The sequence below is a fragment of the Melopsittacus undulatus genome, chromosome 4, assembly GCF_012275295.1.
Source record: "Melopsittacus undulatus isolate bMelUnd1 chromosome 4, bMelUnd1.mat.Z, whole genome shotgun sequence".
Classification (NCBI taxonomy): domain Eukaryota; kingdom Metazoa; phylum Chordata; class Aves; order Psittaciformes; family Psittaculidae; genus Melopsittacus; species Melopsittacus undulatus.
This window is the reverse complement of record NC_047530.1, coordinates 101,548,204-101,570,122: the sequence shown is the minus strand read 5'-3', so window position 1 is coordinate 101,570,122 and position 21,919 is coordinate 101,548,204. Positions and strand designations below refer to the sequence as shown.

Below are 21,919 nucleotides of genomic sequence, written 5' to 3'. Positions count from 1 at the left end.
ATCAGGATGACTGGAAAGGTTTTGTGTAGCACAAAATCTGAAGGAAAAGCTGCTAAGGAGTATGGGAAGATAGGGAGAACAGCTGTAGAGGAAGGGCATGAAAACACTATCCTGTCAGGACTTTTAGCTCTCCTCTGTCCTCTCTCCCAGCCCTTATTTCACTGGTGATCCCATTTTCCACCTACCCTTTGCAAAAGACACAGAGAAGAGGCAAAGAGGCCATGTAAAACTGAGCATCACAGCCCTGCCCTGGGCTTGGATGAGTATTTAATGAAAACATAATTAGGTCTCTGCTACTCCTCAATTTCCAAAAGCCACTGTCATTAATTTTGTTTCACAGGACAAGCTGTAGAAATCAGAACAGCAAAACCCATTCATCACCAGCAACACTGCAGTGAGCACAGGCAGCTTGAGTCAATAAACAAGCCAGGACTGAGTGACTATGAACAACAAATGCTCCCTACAAGCAGCCCAACTGAAGATCATCAGGAAACTGTAAAATGAGACATGTGCATCATGTAAACCTCTCCTCTTCCTCCCTCCCCTACCAGGGGATGTTTTGACACTGAACTGTGGAATTCCCCACACATGATAATGGGAAAACAAAACCAGCTACCAGCCAGGCAATGCCATGCCTGATAGAAACCAGATGAGGAAGTCACTGGGTGAAACAGCAACACAAACATGGTACAACTGTCAAAACGACAACTGTGTTGGAAACTGCTCTTCTTCACAGTGTTTCCCAGCTCCTGTTCCAACCTTCCTTGTCCAAATACCCACAGACAGGGCAGGAAGTGCCAAGCCAGATCAGATCAACCAGCCCAGTAATCTGGGTCCTACCACTGGCAACCTAGGGGCAGCTGCTCCATAAATGATGAGACAATCACAAGATACTAAACCCACTTCAAGACATTTTCTCCTCCTTTCCAGAGGCTAGTTAATACTGTGTATTTATGTCTCTCTTGTTATTCTTCTCTCCAGCCCATTATTCTGGGCTTAACGAATGGGTAGGTTAACCCAAAGAAGTGCCTACTCTACAGGATAATTGCCAGTAGATTGAAACCTTCTTACCCAAGCCCTAATCTTCCTTGCAGCCTTCTTGGATGTGGGCTCAAGTGAGAAACCGTACATGGCTGGATGTCAGGATGCACAGGGAGCTTTCATTCCCCATGTACTCCTCAAATCCTGCCTCTGCACAGCAAGACTGCACCTGTCCCAGCACAGTACCTCTGGCGCCTTCAATTAATGCTGAGAAAATCCTGAGCTAAGTGCCTACTTAAATTTGACGGGTTTGCCTATCAAATGATGGTCTGTCAGCCTAATAAAAGCTCCAGTTAGTAAACAACATTATTGCACGAACCCTGGCAGAATTAGGAGCAACTGCAAGCTGCAGTTAATGTGACCTTAGCCACTTTGCCCACACAAACAGTGATGCTAGCGCTGCAGTTTTATTTCACAACAACACAAGCAACAACAAACAAACATTCCCATCACTTCTCCATAGAAAAGCAATCAGCGTTGCCCACTGCTGCTGGAGAAACTTATAACTGAGCAGATGGAAACTACATCATAGCCCTGAGTAAAGTGGCATTTATCTCAAACTACATTTGGGTGAATAAGCTAATCTGAGTTGCAGATCTAGTTCTCGCACAGCTCTGAGTACCAACCAATCTCCCTGCATTCACCAAGTGATTTTTAATCTGCAGTCTTCATAACATAATGAAAGACCGTGTGGATTAACCAGCTATTGTCGTAACAGCCTGATGAGCTTCTTGAAGTCTCTTGGTTAGTCACTGAGTATGACAGAGCATAGAGTGCAGTGAAACAAACTGGGCAGTATGCAATACATCACATTCTGCCATCTGGAAAACATTACAAGGTAATCACTAATACTGTGAAGCCTCCCGCATCCGTTCTTCATTTATAACATAACCATTCAAGCTGCAGAAAGAGCATCTGAACAGTGATTTGTAAAGTATGTTACTGAAACCCTAAATAGGGTATTGTGTTTAATAAAAAACATACCTAAGTGCAAATCTGAAGCTCAACTTATATTCTTAACTGATTTACACACCAATGCAAAGCACCACTGGTAAACTGTCTTGTGGTGAATTAGTTAGCTCAGAGAAACCACACTAGGACACAGTTCTCCAGAACCAGCAAGGTGATTTGAAGATTTCCCAGTGATTAGTGAGCAATTTCTGCTAGGTATGCAGTGAGATTCAGGAGTGTGATTTGGCGTTTGACAGCAGCAACACAGAAATTTAAGGTCACTGCCCCAAAGAGCTCAGTGAATGGGGTGGAATAGGCCGGCAGCAGGCAGAGCCACTGCAGTCATGGGGCTATATGTTATCCCTGTGCAGGCAGGGGCAGAAAATACTGCTCATGGTCAGCTGCTGAAGAGAAATGCTGCCCAAAGAATGCACCAAGAACAACTCAGTAGCCAAATACTGTGTTTTGTATAGTCACAGTTGCCTTTAGTATCACCCACTTTTCCCATGAGGATCCTGTCTTATTTCTGGCCCATGATACATGTGCTTCAGGGCTTGCTTTTGCTGCAGGGGAAGCTGGACATGCTCCTTGCCAGCAAGGGACTAGCACCACTTCTGACGCGCAAAGCAAAGTTTATACAACAGGACTTAGATCTGTTTGTGTGAAACTTGGTCCATGGCTGAAAGCCAACAGGGTCAACAACACACAGCCATTTAGTTTCACTGTAGATCCCCTTTACAAATAGCCCTGGGCTGACATATCCCACCGTGTTCCTTGTGTTATTTTTGACAGGGCAACCTGCAGAGAGCTCAGCAAATGAAACCTCCAGACTGGCTTTCCCAGGCAGCCATCCCCATCTTACTTCCAAATATTCAGTATCCCTGAGGAGATATGCAACTGGGTTATTATCCACAGCTCAAGAAAACATATGTACAACAGGGAAGTTGGAACTGGATGATCTTAAGGTCCTTTCCAACCCTAACTATTCTATGATTCCATGTGTATATAGATACTAATACATTCACATACATACACACTCATTCTCTATACAAAGCCATGCTCATACAACATTCTCAGCTCCCACAGTCCTCAACCCTCAAAAGAAATCATGTCAGGCTAACCTCATCACAAATCTATTGCCAGTGTGGTAAAGCCTGTAGAAGGAATATCTTATAGAAGCTTCTGTAAAAGTTAGGTCATGCCACAGGCCATGAAATAATCTGAAATCTCAGCTGACAGAAAAGCCAAAGCATTGGGTTGGATTTCAAACACTTCAGGTCTGTTTGGTTTTAAAATCATGCCCTGGAAATAGAAAGACAGTTTCCACCATATCAATGCCTTGATCCAGACAGCCCCAGAAATGTGGTAAGGAATCAACAGACCTTTAGAACAAAATAGTTTGTCACGTACATCACTGTCCTAGCACCATCTTTACACAATTCCCTGCTAAAAGGAGAATGGATCTTTCTGGGTGAACACAACAGCTGTCTGGGAGACGACAATGGAGCATTTATATGCTGGGAAATGTTGGCAATATTAATAGCTAAAATTGTGAATGATCTCTAAATTAAGTAAAACTATGTATAAGTGTGAATGATCTCCTTAAATAAGTAAAACTGTATGTAAGTGTGTAAATACAGACATACCAAAAATCCCATGCACACATGAAAACACTGATACATTACATGCATCTTTATTACTAATATTGAGATAGATGTTTTCTATTCCACCTGAGTGTTATGCTACACAAGACAGTTATTTCCTCTGGTTTTGACATCAGATCACATGACAGGAATCTTTGTATTCCTTTTATGTTTCAGTGAACAGCACTTTATGACCTGTCTTTTTAGTTTTATTCCCCACTTAAATAAATACATTTCATGAAGGGAGCCTACAATGGTGGTGAGGGACTCTTCATTAGGGACTGTAGTGATAGGACAAGGTGTAATAGGTTCAAACTTAAACAGGGGAGGTTTAGATTGGATATAAGGAAGAAATTCTTTACTGTGAGGGTGCTGAGGCACTGGAATGGGTTGCCCAAGGACATTTTGAATGCTCCATCCCTGGCAGTGTTCAAGGCCAGGTTGAACAAAGCCTTGGGTGATATGGTTTGGTGTGAGGTGTCCCTGCCCATGGCAGGGGGGTTGGAACTGGATGATCTTAAGGTCCTTTCCAACCCTAACTATTCTGTGATTCTATGTACCGGTTTGGAAATAAAAATGAGGATGCTTCAAATTCTTCAGATAAAGTCTACTATTAAAACTATTCAAAGCCACAATATGAAGAAAACATAAGAATTTTTATAGTCTAGCTTTAAATCCATATGTTTATCTCAGCAAATAAATCTGTTCATGTAAACTCTGCAGCATTCAAACTGAAGTATGAATGCTCAAGCTGCTAAAACCCAGATGCAGTTTCTAGTTCTCCCATTATTTAATCCAATCTACAGAAAAGGACATTAGAGAAGCTAAAGTGTCTGCTTTACAATGAGACAAAGCTGGCAAGATAGTTTTAAACAAGCATAGTAATTATAAAACAGTTCCTTTGGCCACATTGAGAAAGGCACTGATAGGATTACACAGAAGTACAAATAGCAATTCTGCTAGATTTGCACCATGCCCATAAAATTCTCTTTTCCCTTTCAGTACTCTTCAATCAATGTTAAAGGTAACTGCTGTGCTGATCTCCAGCTTACATTGAACAGATGAGTGCTAGTAAATCAAGAGCTGTCCAAATCTCCTGCCATGGATTAACATATGCAGAATGGCTGCTTGCCCATGACTGGAAATCCTTCTGATAGCTTAATGCTGTCAGGTGCTCCATTTCCACCGGCCAAAACATAATGTAAGATTCCAGAGGACAAATCCTTCAGGCTCCATTTCAAGCACACAAGTATGTGAGCAAGGTTAAAACCCACTGATTTTGTCAAGATGCTTTTGTCAAACATGTTTCACTGGTGCACAATATCTATGTTCGTGTACAAATACAAACTTATAAAACCAGTCAGATTTGAGAGCTAAACAGCAGCAGAAGTTCTGTGGGTACTGTTAGTAGGGCATTTCTAATATCAGAGTGCAGTCTCTGGTTGAAGACAAGAAAATCTATGAACATAATTAGCCATACAGAAAACCCCATTACCTAGATGAGCATCCTGTCCATATTTAGAGTCTTAAAATGCAACTTTTCATCTCTGAAAGAAGAAGGTGTCTGTGTATTTCTTTACAAGACATAAAAACCTCTGTGCTGACACGTTTTCAATCTGAAGTCAAAAACGGGGAATGGGACAGGACAGCATCCACAAAGGGCAGTGGCCAACCAAGGCAGAAGGGTTCACAGAGGAGATGGTTTGCCACAGGCTTTCTGGAGGGGACAAGAAGGGGGTGGAAGCTTGGAACAAGTTAATGAGCAAACTGTTCCAAGCACTAAGATTGGCATGGGAAGATGCATCCAAGAGACTGCGGCTCCAGGTTTGTTACTTAACATCACTGTCTAGCTATCTAACTATACTGCCACTAAACACCATGAATAGCAACATGTTTCTCACCAGCAATATGAATGTGTTGTCATCTAACACCCAAACCTATGAGACCTCCGGTATTCCTGGTAAGGAGGGGAGGGATGTATGTGATGTATAACAGTCAGATCAAGAGCACGTGGGATCTGCCTGGGGAGATAAAACCACACTCACTGCCATCCCCAGGTACCAGCCACCCTAAAGATAGTTGGTTTACCCACCCAGCTGTCAAAGCTAGGATTGCATACAGAATTCCATGTGCACACTCCAAGAGCACTTGAAGGGTCTCAAAGCTTTCCACCTCACCCAGCTTCAGGTACCTGGCAAAACACAACCCAGCACAGTGGAGCCTGATCACTGCTTAACCAGACATGGGAAACTGCAGGGAAGACTCTCCCAAGATCTCCGATATTACAGCTGCTCCCACTGACAACAGCAAAGGAACCAGGAAAACACTGAGAAGGAAAAGAACACTTTATAGTACATTTAGGATCCATAGCCAGTCCCAAAAGAGGAGGCAGAGAAATGCTGTGTTGTCTCAAGAGTGTCCTTTTCACTGTGAAAGGGATCAACGGGGAAGAAGTCCCACAGCCTGTGTTTCAGCTGACAGTCAGAGGAATCAATGGACATATGTCACAGAGGGACAGACACCTTTTTCCTTTCCTACCTCTGGATGCAGCGCTGAGCTCTCAGTGCATGGTGATCAGACAGAGTGATGGGCACTGCACTGGGAGATGAGGGTTTGAAGGAGGAAAGCACACCCTCTGCAGGCTAAGAAACTAAGAGACTGGAAAACATTATTTGTCTATGTAAGCACAGAGGACTCAATGTAATTTCAAAGGTGGTTGACAGGGATTTTTCATAGATTCACTGAAATGCAGGAAGAAGAATTCAGTATGTGCAAATCAGTAGAATAAAGGGACAAATCTATGGCTTATAAGCAGTTCCACTGCACCTCCTGTGCTGCGCCCACGTCACCCCTTCCACCCAAACAGAAGAAAAGGCACAGAAACAAAATAGGAATAATCCTGCGCAGAACAAAATACTTCAATAAATGAAAGTGTAACAAAACATTTTCTGTTGTTACATCATTTTCTATTATTAAGGGCAAGTAAAAATTATTCCGTTTAATTCTTTTTACTGATTTGGTTTTGGTTTGGTTTTTGTTGCGCTTTTTTCAAGTGGGATTCCTTGTGACATTTTCCATAAGAAGAGCACAGAGCAGACAGACAAGAACATCATCTACTTGCTAATTCTTTAACAGATCAAAATAGATTTTAAACACTTACCACGAGGCTTCCATCACTGTAAATAACTACAGAACTGCAAATTAAGCACACAACCAATTAAACAACCACCGAGTAACTACAGTGCATCCACAGAGAAGATGAATACAGAGTTCAGCAATCTGAGACGAGAATGTTTTAAATAAGTAGGTAATTAAGTTAAGAGAGGCCTAAAGAAAGATTTCACACTCACATTCAGATGCTGAAGCAGTTTAAAAATAGAGAGCAAGAACTGCCTGACTTCACCTTTTAATTTTAGCTGGGTGATAAGCTGGTCCCAAAGACATAAAGGCACAGCAGGATTTTTCCTCAGCAAAGTGCCCTTCGTATTTTTATGCAAAGGAAATGCAGTATGTTCTATTAATATCCTGCTGTAGCCCTGGATAAGTCTAGGCACCCTTTCAATCAGGAAAATATCCCAGTTTGCTGCTTCAAATCACTTGTACTCCCAAAGACACATACAGAACCTCCCAACCACTGCACAGGTAAATAACATCCACACAGGCAAAGGCACTTACTGAGCTTTCCCATCATTCACCTCTTGCAATTACTAAAGCTGTAAACAAACCACTTTCCCCTCTCATGAGGGGTGAAAAGCAAATGACTGAGTCTGCACCTTGAGATAAGCTGAACCTCATTCTCATTTTTATTGATAGCTGGAAAAGAAAACATTGATGCCAGCTAGACCAAGACTACATGGAGAAAGCATGGAAAAATACCCAGACAAGATGTTCAACTTCACACCAGCACGATGCCCAGGCTGTCCCAGAGAAGCTGGGGAGAAGTACGTTGGCTTTTCCCCACATAAAGATTGATTATTCTTCTGGGAATGGCTCCCTCACACACATCACCTTATCTCTGATTAACCTAACCCAAGCACAGGTTTTCCCAATAACAGCTACCAGGCCCATTCAACAGGGTTTCAGTCTGTCAAATTCTCAGGGCGGAGCAGGGCTAAAGCCCTTCCTGCTCAACAGCACCACATGGGGAACATTTGTGTCCTTCAGGGAATGGTGGAAAAGGAGGATAACCGCATGCAGGTTATTTTTCCAACATATTTTTCCCAAACCGTCACCTATCCAAGTGAAGGTCAGCTTCTCCCCAGAATCCTCACCTGTCTCAAAAGCACCTTTTTACCTAATTTTGCTTGATGGATGGCAGTGGTTATAACCTTGGCAGGAGCCCCAGTTAACCCTGCAGTGAAATCAAGCCTGCTAAACTCCCCCTTGGCTTCCACAGTTGCATTCATTTGCTTGTATTTTAGAGCAACAATCAGCAATAAAGCTCTAGATTAACCCACCTCCTCTTATGTTTAGCCTTTAGTTATGGATCCACCTTAGGCTCCAGCTGGAAACTTCTCACATGCATAAATACTGGTCACTGATTCACTCCAGCAGCTCCAGCAAATAACCATTTGCATTTTTATTTGCCAAGGATGCCAAATGTGAGTTAGTGGAAGTTTGCATTAGCAGCCTGCTGGTCAGCAGTTACTAGGCGAGGATGCCATGCCATTCTTATCTATAGCCCACTACCATGGTGAACTGTTTGCCCAAGAGCATAGGAGGTCCATGCTGTCCTCTGGGTGACCTGCTTCTCATCCATTCACTTCTTGAGGACATAAAGCAAAGCACAACACTCACTCAGATGAACCTAGGAAGATATGTGTAGTTTGCTTACACCCACATAACTGACACCTTTTGTTTCCTAAGTTTTGCATGTTTAATCGCTGTATTTTTTTCCACACTCCTACCCCAATCCCAATTCATGTTAAAAGTTCCATACTGTTCCGAAAACTTTTCTCCATTATGATAAGCAGATGACAGGGATCGCCTCTTCTTCCAGCTGAAGCATGCTCTGCATTTCTTTTGCACACATGTAATTAGCTCATTTACTCTTATCACCCCTCGCATTTCTACTTCTGAGCGTCAGCTACCAAAACTGGCCTGGGCATCAACAGTACTCTATTCCCACCACAGTAATTACACCTTCCACTTGACTTCTTGCATCAAACGAAGTTAAAGCACTTGAAACGAAGGATTGAAGAGATGACCAATTCTGTTTCTTTTACTGAAGAACCCTCTATTTTAATCAGAGATGCCTCCTTGCAAGATGGTTGTCAGCTGATATTTTTACTTTCTCCTGCTTAAGTTCAACACAAAGTTTGTAGGGTGAGATCATCACTCACTGTATCACTATTTATAGTTGCTTACTATATCCTTATCCTAAGAAGACCCTAATCAACACAGCTTCTGATCCTCCTAAATTAAAATCTTAACATGAAGGACTTTTTATTTGAAGGAGCTTTTAATATGAATGAAACTTCTGCTTTTCTTGCTCTTAAAAGAAAAAAGAAAATTCAATTAAAAGGCCACCAATTCTTCATCATTTCCTTTTCATGACAGCTCAGACAATGCTTCTCTATCACACTCTGTGTAAGGAAATCATTCACGGGTTATAAGTATGAGGGGCTGGTTTTATTTGCAAAGGATAAGGATATTCAATTTATCTTTCCCTCTTCTAGAAAGGGAAAAAAAAATACCCATTCAGAACAGTTTACCATGCAGATACACCCTTTCTTCCTACACAGTCCCCTGCTCCTTTCAACAAGGTAATACACCAGGCTCCACCAAGTGGTAATACATCATTGGCAAAGCAGTTCAGATTTAAGAAGGAAACATACAAAATACTCCTTAATTGCTCAAACAAGCAGCCAAGTCTGAGTTTACATCCCGCAGGATCCAAATCTAGAGGACAATAGGAACATCTCCTCTGGCTTTATTAGATTGTCTGGTAGGTTCCTAGTGTATAAGAAGTGTTCTCCAGGGCTTATCAAAGATGCAATATAGTCACTATAGCAACTGGTTTTACTGCATGTGTATAGAGCAGTGAGCCTAAAGGGGATGTGATTTTGCAGCCAGGCTTCCAGGGGCTCCAGCAACAACATTACCAACACATCCTGATACCAGAAAGGAAAGCCTGCTGTTCTCACCACTGCCATCCATGCAGTTCTGTTCTTAGGGCAGCGGTCACTCCTAAAAGCTGGTCACTCCGCCAGCTTCCCTCCAGATAAATACGTACAATTACCTCAGGGAATTTAAACTGAGAGCTGCCTCTGTCTCACACAGTTACATACAACTCTGCCTTGTTGCAGCTTGAAGAAGCATTTTCTTTCTGGCTCCCTTGACGATTCTCTAATTTCTTAAGAGCAAAGGCTGGAGGCAGGGGGCAAGAAATGATGCACTGCTCCAGGTCTGCTCGAGTTACTGAAATATCTAACCCTAGAGCTGGGGTCCATTGGTCACAAATCACACCCTTGGACACCCTCAGCCTTGTCCACTAGGACTCAAAGAGCAAGCCTTCCTGCCATCCCGAGCTACTCATACTGACTGCCAGCGTGGAGGAAAAAGTAGATAGAGAGCTGGTTTGCTGCGAGCGAGGTCCCCCGGCATCCAGCTAAGAGGTGAGAAAACTAAATATAACAAACTTAAAACTACAATTATTGTAGGGGAGCTTGCCAGAGCTGCTCTGAAGCTCCTAATGGTCTGTCGGGGATTTATGGATCAGCTGTGAAAATTTACTCACAGCTAAAACTTGCCAATCAAGTTCTCAGCTTTGGAACGCCGCTACCAACTTTCATATAATACAGCTTGAAACTGTAGAAGCACCAAAGCAGAACAGTAGGGTTTAATGCTTCAAAGGAGGACACGCAGAAGAGAAAATCTATCAGGCTGAATAGATCAATAAGAAACGCGTGGGGAGTTTCTCTTCTGCATGTTTCTCTTTGTGGAAAAGGGTCTGATTTCCAGAAAGTGAGAAATTACAAAGTACTGCAAGTACTACTAAAATGCAGAGGAAGAGGCAGAGTGTGGGACAGAAGAGGCTATAAACGACTGTCTTGCAGTTTAGAGCAGATTCCCCCTGGAAATTATGCCAGCAATCCAAAGAGTCAGTTGCTGGTATTTTATATCCTTGCTATATGGATTAGGATAAAATGTGAACTTTGTAAGATTTATAAAAGCTGCTTAGAATACAAAGGGAAACGCTACAAAATTCTGTTATTTTCATGTTATTCCATTGAAAAACCCACAGCAAATGTAAAAAACCAACCCAACAAACAAAAACCCTGGGAATTTACACAGAAAACAAAGCAAGGGGCCAACTTAGAGAGAGGTTAAGACTGTGTCTTTTTCCTCCCAAACAGTCAGTATACACTGGAAGACATCTGCGACAGTCATCTGCAAGCACAGTGCTGTGCAGAGGAGCTGATGGGCTCTTTGTAAACCCCTCTCCACCTCCGACTCTGCAAATCCCTGTAGCTAGTGAGGCTTAAATACTCCAGAGTACTGGCTTTAAAACATGTCAGACGATTAATATGCCATTAAGAGGCACAAAGGAGCATGGATCCCTACTCCTCCCTGCACAACTCCATGCTCTCTTTTAAAAGAGTAGTTTCAATGCTGAAACACAAGGCAACTTTCTATTGTTTCCTTTGGCTTTAACTGTACCAGGTCTCTCTAGTCAATAGTTACTGATCTTAACATTTCCCTGCAGGATTCCCAGTGACCTGGCAAAAAACAACAAACAAACCCAAGCAGCGAATAGTCATGAAACCTTGCACATTTAGATGATAAGGCTTTAGGGGATCAAGTCCCACATAAATAATCCTCACGTGCATGAATAAGGCTTTGCAAGATCAGTGTCATAGTATATACATTATATCCTAAGGGGAATTTAAGTCTTACTTACCACTGACAAGCAAAGTGGCTTGGCCCCCTAACTTATACATGTAATATGTAAAATGTGTTGCTTTACACAAATGTACTTTAACCATCTAAACAAAATTATTAGGTCACTTCTAGCCCTTGCAGATTTCCATTTTACCCTTTTTTCTGGGAGGAAATTCAGTCCTTTAATACTTTGCAATGCAGAAAACTTACAAAACCTAGGCTGAACAGCAATGAGCCTTCATCTTTCAGAAGTCTGATCTACTAAAGATGTGCTGATATGTGACTAACTTAAATATTATTGTCAAATTTGAAGCAGTTAGTTAGCACTTTTTACTTCTCCGGAGCTGGAAGAAGGAAGGCACACTCAAATAATATCCAAAACAGTGCAGAGAACACAAGAGTTGACTCGGATTCTGTACCACAGAACTGATACTGTTTTGTTTACATCACTTTACCCATGACCTGTTTGCCCATGCTGCCAACAGAGGTATCCATGAACACCATCCCAGGCAACCACTATTGTTCTGTACTACTTATAAACATGTTCACCTCTAGACACATCAAGGGTACTTTCCTAAGTGTAATGCATGTTGGAGTAACCCAAGGCAAACCTCTTGGGCCATCCAAAAGAGAGTCAACAGAAAGATGCCAGCAAAAGGGTAAGCCCTGCCTGTACCAGCAGGAGAAGGTATTGCTGCAGGCTAGAATAGCAACCTTGAATAAAGCAGTGAATAAAGAAAAGAGCCCAATGTTTGGTTGCCTGTTGGCAGGACAGTGGAAAGCTGTAGGTGACCTTACAAGAATGTGCCATGAGTGGGGCACAAATGGATGGCGCAGAGCACATGGATAGCAAGAGTGTGAATGTTAAGATGTGTTAATGGAAGAGTTTGAATGATAGGAAGAGACTAGGGCTGCAAAAAATCTCACCCTAGTTTGCTAATATTCCGGTCTATGGCTCCAGGAAACATCTTTTCTCTCTATCCCAACCTCAACCTGAATTGTGCATAACCTCTGCAAAGAATTTTATGTGGGGGAGCAAAAGAAATCTCTGCCAATCATTGGAGTGGCATCCAGACCTCAAACCCCTCAAACACACATAGCTATGCACAGCTCTGCAGGGTCTCCAGCAAACTTCTCTGTAGGAGAAGTTAATCTGCTTTCACTCCAGTCCCAGGCAGAGCAGAAAGCAGGGTGACATTATTAACACATAATATGGCATTTTGTTGTCAGTAAATACAACTGCAAACAATTTTATTTTATGGCTTTTTTTAAAAACCGAGGTCAAAAAGAGAACAATAAAAGTTGGTCATTGAAATGACCTGTATGTATCAGAAGCCTAATGAAATTACTTAGCACATCTTCCACTAAGAGGAGAACGCATGAATCAGCACAGACAGAAATAATGTTTCCTACTGCAGAAACAGACTGTGGTTAATTTACTGCTGCCTTTCAACTGTACAATATGCAAAAGAGTATTTGTTACCTCAGTAAAGGAAACCATTGAGCCACTTTTTGCAGAGGTACTTCAAGTCTATTTCTCAAAACAAAGATTCAACTATAAGTAAAGATGCAAGAGCAACTCATGCACATGTCTAAAGATGTGGCCGTGGCTCACAGACAGCATCAACTCGCACATTTCCCCTCCTCCAGGAAAAAGAAACCACAATACATAGAACTGTAGCTTTTGACACTCCCAAATTCAAGACATTTTACATTGCCTGAATTCTAGCATTGTGCAGCCTACTGTACAGAAAATCAAGAGATCTGTGGAAAGTTGAGGAAAGCTAATACAAGATAACATCAAATGTTCTTGGTATCTCAAAGCCAGTAAGCCAAGGAAGGGATCAGGTGATCAGAAATCAAGCTAGGGAGCTCGCTCATAGTACCTTTTTCTCTGTCCATCCTAGTCAGCAGAAGACATTACTCAAGGAAACAGGAGTTAAACACTTCCTTATCCTGTCCTTGTCTTTTCCTAGTGAGAAATATATCCAGGAGTGATGAAACAGAGTATTCTTCCATTCCTTTTAAAGCAGTCACCATCAGTAAGACCTCATATAACAAAGACATCAGAGTTAAAAACATGCAGGAAACAGACTACACAACCAGTATAGCTACAGATTTATATCATCCCTAGAGTCAGGCAGGACTCAGGGAAACTTTGGAGCATTCTGCAAAGGCTGGTGAGAGACCTGAACATCTTTAAACAACAAAGATGATGGAGGACAGCTCTGAACAGCATCATTTACTGCAACAGCCACACAGAGCACATCCCCCCTCCGGTCCTGCTCTCAGCTCAGCTCCCAACACAGACACACAGAAAATTAACATCAAATCCATCTTCCTTGTAGCTCCTCAGAGGCACAAGATAAATACGCAGCTTCTGGTACAATTAATATCAGTTAAATGCGCATTTCACAAGTTCAGACGCACGCACAAAAATGCTGTAAGTCTGCAACAAAACAATTGCCTGTGCACTCAGAAATACTGATCCTTTGAGAAAACAAGCCTTTGCCCCCTTCCTGCAACAGAATACCCTGGGCTTTTATTTGGCATGTTTTCTAAAGAGGCAAGAAGCATTTGTAAAACTGGCTAGGCTTCAGCTGTCAGAACAGGACAGATATTAAACGTTTCTAAACCCCGAAGGGGCAAGTTTTCTGGTTTCACCCCGTGTGTCAAGTGACAGCTTCACTGTGACGGGTCATTAGCGTGACAAAGAGAAAGCAGCTGGACATGGAGGGGCAGAGGGCAACAGAGCGATTACATCCTTAAATCAACTATAAAATGTTACAAAGGATGAAGAGGAGGAAAAAAGGAGCGGGTATATTCCAGGGAATAAAGTCAGTCTGATAAAGTCTGGCTGCAAATCAGATCAAAGGAGTTCGTTTAAATAATCAAAAAGAATAATCAAGACAGCTTATTCTTCAGAAAGAGCAGCTTCTATTTGAAGGAGTATTTCAAAGTGACTAAAATTGTTACTTCATGCAAACAATCCATGTTTTACCCTCTTAAATAATTTCTGCAGTCATCTATGAGGTATAAATATATCCATGAAGATCTTGTTCCTCTCATTCTGACAGTCCCCCAAAAGATCAGAACTAAAACTGATCGAGGTTTTTACCCATCGTTGTTTTCCTTTCCTCCAAAAGGAGTCAGAAAGGTGTTTGCGTCATCACCACATCATAGCAGTAGCTCAGCAGGTCACATGTAACTGCTCACTGTTAAGTGCGCGCAGCTTTGAATGGGCAAGGGCTGAATTAAGAGGAAAACCAAAAAACCACATTTCCCAGTCTTCCCATTGATGGGAACAGGAGTATTAAATTTCCAATAAACGAGGAACATCCAGGCAACATAGTTTCTGTAAAGACGACTCCACTGCCATGTGTTCATGCTCCAAAACCTACTTAGTACCTTGTTTGTTACCAAGAATGTATTACTTGTCTTTTTACTAAAGCCGATATCACTGCTGTTACCTCTCTCTCCACTAAAATATAGGAAGGAATTCTGACATTTCTGGGCAGCTCAGAATGGATTGATATCTGATAACATAAGCCAAATTACATGTCGATGGTTGCATGCAAGTCATTCCTCCTAAATTCTTTTTTCTGACCCCTTTCCACTTTGTATCTCTGTGCTCTCTCAATAAGCTGTTGGGTCTTAAATAAGAATAAAGACCAAACAAACATAAAAACAAACACAAAAGATTTCAAGCCAAAGGAACCCACATTTTCAGTAATTTTTGTTTAAAACAGAGAACATGCATACAATTAATTCATCTTCAGGCTTTGAGTCACACCTGAGATACAGGAGGGGTCAGTTGCCTCCATAAAAAAAGTTTTGGTTTTGTTTTGTTGTTTTTAAGTATTTTAAATGAGGAATGTGAAGAGAAGAAATGTTAAAAGAGAAACCTTTGTTACCTGACTTGAAGGTAATGATCACTGCTGATCATTTTTGAAAGCAACTGAACTAGGCAGAAAGTGAAGCACTCCACAGGCATCCCTGTACCTACCCCTCCATGCACATTCACATGTGGCACACACACTGCAAGTCCTGATTTTGATGCTAGGTGAGGTCTAAGAAGAGTCTCAATAATTACACAACAAGGAGTTGGACAATTCTAATGAAACTGGGGTTCCCTCGCTCTGTGTTTCAAAAGATACAGGGATGATGAATGGGAAACAGAAGAAGGAGTTTACTAACACGGGTTTAGTTCCCACATTCTGTGCTGAGTCCCATACCATGCAGTCTGCTTTTTCAGCTCCTGGCTCTTGTTTGGTTAAAGCTTCTCAGCTCAGACAGCTACAGCGCTTTCTGTTTTGATTTCATCTCCATTCAGAGATCTTATACAGCTGGTACAACACAAACTCCGTGAGTTTTGAGGGCTCTGCTGGGCAGGGAAGCAACTCGGATTTTGGAGATGTACTTTAAAAGGCAAATAAACATGGAAAGCCCAGATCAGTAACAGTAAGAAGAGGAACAGTAAAACCAGTGTTTCTCCTAACATCCCCTTGTTAAGTATCAGTTTAGCCTTTGCCATATACGCCAAACTATTTGCCATGACTAATGTATATAATGGGAGCACATTTCATATTTGATCTCTCCTGAGAGACCTTGAGTTGTGAAAAGAAAATAAAAAGAATAAGATACTCCCACACTTTGCGCAAAATAAACACACAAGGAAGCAAATTAAAACAAAACTCTTAATGTGATGGGTTTAAGATAACAATTAAGAAGCTGGAGGCTATTTTTCCCAACAAGATTCCTCCTCGCTGTGATAGGAAATAAAAGGCTCAAAGCATTCAGCACCAGCCTGCTTACTCCTGTCTGCCCCCAGAACTGGCACCAACTGATGACGACTCGGGCGCAGATGTTGGAAATTCCATCTTCTTTCCAGAGGAGCTCAAAATCTCCAGAGCACAACCCCTTAGGAAAAGAAAAAACATCAACTTTGGTTTTCCCCCCATTGTTTTAAGAAGTCTTTATTTGATTTGTAAAACAAATGTTTACTCCTGTATCGACAGAGGGAGTTAAAAACTGCTCCATTTCCCCTGGACAGATGTTATTACCCATGACAAATCGTAAGAACCGAAAGCATGGAACCAGCCATTAAAACATACAACGAGACTGCACTTCGATACAGTCAGGTCTCCTGTAATTATGGAGCTCACTTGTGGCATGTTTTAAGCAAGAACTCTCACAGAAGGCACTATTCATGCAACACCTTTACAATCAGCCCACAGCCATCACTCGGTCCTTCCTATTGGTTATTTCCAGCTAGTTGCTCCATCAGACCGCAATGAATCACACCTGGAATTATTAATAGTAGTCTGTACTCACTCATGGTGCTTCGGCACTCCAGTCAACCTAACAGCAGGTGCCAAAATGTGTCACACACTAAGCTGTCAGCTAAAAGTCAGGTTTTGCAATGTAATCACAAATTATAAATGAACCCTCTACATTACAAATAAAAACTTCCTTATAAAAGCAGACTTACCAAAAGGGGAAGGAGGGGAGAATAAAAGAAACCAGAAGTTCCAAACCCACGTTAATTTTCTATGCAGAACAGGTATTTGAGGTCTTCTTAGTGATTTCCCATACATATTTCACTTGCTGGTACTATAGACCTTACCCTGCGTTTCCACTCCTTCCACACCACCACGGTACAAACCAGTTGCAAACACTACCGAACACCATTACGACCATCCTGCTTCTCAGTCTTTCACTTTATTTCATATGCGAGTGTAGGTTTTCATAAGTCCTCCTCTGTAGTGTGTAAATTCATGTTTCCCTTCCCCCCTGCTTTTCATTCTCAGCTCTGCAACTTAAGGGCTTTGACTGCCACAAGACTTCTGCTCTGGGAAAATAATAAGTACTTTGCCATTGAACATCACAGTAACCTGAATAGATGGAAAGCTTTAAGTGCTCTGTAAATCTTACAATTGGACTTTCATTATCAACCAAAATGATGTTGGTACTCGGGGGGGAAAATACAACACATAGAGAACATATTTCAATTTATGTCTTACTGTATTTGGGTAATATCAGCATGGAATGTCAAACTAAGCATTCAGTTATTTTTTAATATTAAAGTTATAATTATTAAAGCCAAGAGGCATTTAACACATTTGGTACGTGCTACCCGTGTCACGCAAGTTCAGCCGTTGTGGCTGCCACCAGAAACACTTCAGATCTTCAGTTTCACTACATTCAAATTCTTGTTCAGCACTCAGTGTTCACAGTGGAAGTTTACCAGCCACCCGCATAGGAATTATATTGGTCTTCAGCTAATATCTGTACAAATTCCTAACAAAAGCACTGTGGGGGGAGAAACAAGGAATCCGAAGAGCTTGCTAAGTTTAAACAGCATAATAAAAAATAGGAGTGTTGAAACCGGGAGATCCAGCAAAGCACCACGCAATATTCAGACCTACAGGCTCCGAATTAGCATTCTCAACTGCACGCTTGTTTACTGCAGCTCCCAAAGCAAAAAGATGGCAGCTGTGAAAAAGGGAGTCAAGAAAATCAAAACGCTCAGGAAAAGAGGTCAGTGCTTTCTTTCCTGGTAATGAAAATGCAACTTCATTTTGTAGGGCGATCACTGCTTTACTTTCCATCCTGTTTTGCCAGTCATAACACCTGTTCTAGCCTATTAGAAATAAAGTCAGAAGAGCAACTGAAGATATTCCTTAACATCTCCCTTCCTAACAGTCACTGAATATCCAATTCAGGTTATATAAACCACCAAGTGGTTATCAGTAAAGCAAAACAGAATTTGCCTACGTTTCCAATTAAACGCAGGGTGGAAATTTATTAACCATCAGGTAAACACATAGGCCCACATCAAATTATGCTGTGCTGTTGCAAAAGTACACGATCAAGTTGCAGGACCGTAGATGGAGCTGTTTGACATCTGCCATTCTGCGTCACATCACCATGACAAAGAAGAACATGGCACCTCTCTCTCTCAAATGTTTCCACTAAAGGCTCAAAGGGAAACCACTTCAAGGTTTCCTACCTATGTAGTTCCCTAGCAGGCATAACCTGCAAAGAAGCACTGCCTTTTCATATAACGTGCGCCGCACTGGGAATACAATCATGAAGCAGTCTTGACAGCTTCATTTGCAATTCGGGTCGATGTAAGGTCTTTATAAACATGAACAAATAAGGGCCATCTTTAGAGAGTTTAGAATTTAAGACTGAGCCTGAATAAGTGCAAATTACCTTTTGGTTGCACAATAATTCACACGTAGCACTGCAGCTGCCCAGTGGATTTAGGAAGCGACCATTAACGTTTCAGTTTCAATGCAGAGTCCCAAGTCTGCATTTCCGATTAGGAAACATGGGTAACAAGAACCATTAATGTTTTCATGACTAAGTTGCAAACCATGATTTAAAAGCAAACAGACAAAAAGAAAACCAAGCCTTAAGAAATTTATGGGCCACACTTCATAGCAACTTTAAAAGTCCAGTTTCATATGTATTTATAACAGATAACACTATTCCCGACTTAAAACAACGTTCATACTCTGAGCTTGCTGCAACTTTAAAGCGTACACACACATAAGTATTTATATACGTGCACATATGTGTTTTGCAAATATAAGTGGGAGAACTGAAAGTGTTTCCTCCGTTAGCTGCGCTGTTGGGTTTTGTTGACAAACTGATACAGGCGATGCCTAAGCTGGTGCCTTCCATAAAGGGGTGTTGCAGGAGAGCAGCGCAAGCCCAGCAGCGAGGCCGCCGCAGCTCGACCGTGCTTTGTCCTACTCGCGCTCTGCTTGGCGGCCAAACACGGGCCCCGTCCAGTTCGTGGCCAATGTCAAAAGCGATTCTCAACCTACCCAGCGTTCCGCTCGTCGTCTCAAGCAGCGGATCTTAAAGTAATAGAGAGCAATTCTAACAGCTCCGTAACTGGGCATTTGTTGGTCAGTTTATTGCTCCGTTATAAGCCCCTATCTCTTTTAACACATTACAACTCGAGAAATATCACATACAATGCATGCAACCATCTTGAATCGGCACGGACCAACTTCTGTATTACTCATACTCCACATACTGACTACAGAGCATTACAGTTTCTCTTCAACTTCTCATTTAGCCAGAAAAGTATTACCCGCACCACTGCATCTATGTACCAAAACACGTTTTTCCCCTCTCTTTTCAGCTAGGAAACCGAACAGCAAAATGCCCTTCGCACCGCTGCCCTCATTAATCAGCCTTCCACGCATGCACAGGTTACTTTTTCTGGGACAGTTCTGCAGCGATGCGATTGCTTCTGGCACAGGACGAGCCCCGAACCCCAGGCCGGAGGAGAAGCTGCCCCAGCCCTCCAGCCAAGGCGAGGCAGCGGGGCCAAGGCGGCCGTGCGGCACCGACAGCGGAAAGGCGAGGAAACCTCTCCGGGCAGAGCGGACCCCGGCCGGAGGAGAGGCGGTGCCGGGGAGAGCCCTCGGGACGCCGACACGAGCGGCTCTTCGGGCTGGAAACTTCTGCGGGCAGCGGGACCGGCGCTGGTCCTTAGGGTGATCGTGCCCCGCAGCAGCACCGGAGGCTCGGTTCAGCCCCGCGGGGCACCGCTCGGCCGGGGCCGGCCCCGCCGGCTGTCAGTCTGCCCGGGGGAAGGGGAGGGGGGCACCGCCGCCGGGGAGGGAGAGCGACCCGCACCCGCCCTCCTTCCTTCCCTCCCTCCCTCCCTCCCGGCCCGGCGGACCGCGGGGCGGCTCTTACTTGTGGAGGAGCTGGGGTAGGCTGGGCGGCTGCGGCATCCCTCGGCCGGTGCCCCGGTTCGGGGCCCCGCTGCGGGCATCGCTCTCGGCCGGGTCAGTGCCGCGGGGGGCCGGGGCCTGGCTCATGGCAGCGGCGAGGACCATGCGGGGAGGCCCCTGCGGCGGCAGGCGCGCACGGCCGCGCAGCCCTGCACCGCTGCGGGCGGCAGGGAGGGACGGAGGGAGGGAGGGAAAGAAGGAGGGGGCAGAGCACCGGGCCGGGAGGCAACCACGCTCCCCCCGCAGCCCCCCCCCTCCTCGCCGGGCTGGCGACAACGGGACAGGCAGCCCCCTGAGCCCGCCCTGCGGGAGGGCAGCCGCTGGCTGGGCTGGAGGGGCGGGCGGCCGGGGTCAGCACCGGTCCGGCACGGCCCCAGTAAGCACTGAGCTCGCTGCCTCCTCCGCTGCCTCCGCAGGTACCGCTGTCAGCGGCTGTGCGCGGTGTGCCGACCTGGCGCACCTGGACCTGCCGGTGCGGTAAAGAACAAGCGGCACCTGTCTGTAGGGGTTTACAAACAACGGATCTTTCCCGTTCCCGAGGGCGGGGGAAAAAGTGTGCATATTGGTTTAATCCCTCATCAGTAACACCTCTGCTGAAATGTTATTAGTCATTTATCAGACACAGGCTCTGTCAGCTGGTACAAAACGGAGAGGAGGGTGTGCCACAGCCAGCACTATAAACCTTCTCATGTAACCGAGTCATCCCTAAGGCAAATCCCCACTCTGGGCCCACCCAGAGAACCTGCTTTTAATAAGGGATGTCACTCTTAGGCTGCTATCTTCCAAATACATGCATGAGCAGCATTGAGCCCTACCTGGCAAAGCTTTACCTACTGCCATAGTAACACAGGGTTAAGGACTAGAGTTGCAGCACGATGATAGGGTGTGACAAAAAGATTTTACCTGCATGTATTTTGGGAGGACATTTCAGATGCCTGATGGAGCAGAAGTTGTGCTGCTTGTAACAACACGAAAACGTTCCTTCCAGGTCTTACTGCATCCTTTGTAGCCTGCTCTATTAAAGAGGGCTGAGTCAAAGGCCATTTCAGTACTTGCTCCTGCGCTGCCTCTGTATGCTGTGCACCCACCCCCCAACACATGCACTCATGCACGCACCAAGGAAAGCAGCAACATCCTGGCATCTTTGAAAAATTAATCCTGATTTAGGGGAAAGATTAATTTTGGAGGAGGTCAGGTTCTCGTCCCCTCTGCACCTGGTGTAATCATTTACAAGTATGTAGCCTTGTAAATGGGTACAAAATACTAGCACCAGGGACCAGAAAATGTTAAGCTATTTGCATTTATCACGTCCTTTGCTGTTTGCAGATGGAGAGCACTAACCAGGTGCAGGGCAGTGGAGAATTGGGCTGTATGGGTTTCTGGTTCAGGCAAGGGCTGGTCAGTGCTGTGCAGTGAATAGATGGCTGAACTTCCAGCCAACGGAAGGTAAAACCTGGCAGACAGGTGAGGCAATGAATGGTGACAAGCAGTTCAGTCTGCAGTGCTGTCTTTGCCTTGAGTTTACAGTGAGTCTCAGGTGTCCACTATCATCCACTGAACAAGTAGCTTTGTGTGAATTTCCTCCCTGTTACAGCAGCATATAAAGCCCTTGAGACCAAGCAACAGCCACTTTCTGCT

General features: G+C 43.7%; 1 protein-coding gene across 1 annotated transcript in view; it reads right to left on the bottom strand.

Moving 5' to 3' along the window:
- RBM20 (RNA binding motif protein 20) overlaps window positions 1-20,386 on the bottom strand; it is a 101,659-nt gene extending 81,273 nt beyond the window's left edge. Inside the window, exon 1 of the mRNA XM_034062359.1 lies at window positions 20,244-20,386. Within this exon, the coding sequence (XP_033918250.1) occupies window positions 20,244-20,386 (143 nt within the window). The remainder of the gene's footprint in view (window positions 1-20,243) is intronic.
- Window positions 20,387-21,919: the final 1,533 nt, after the last annotated feature.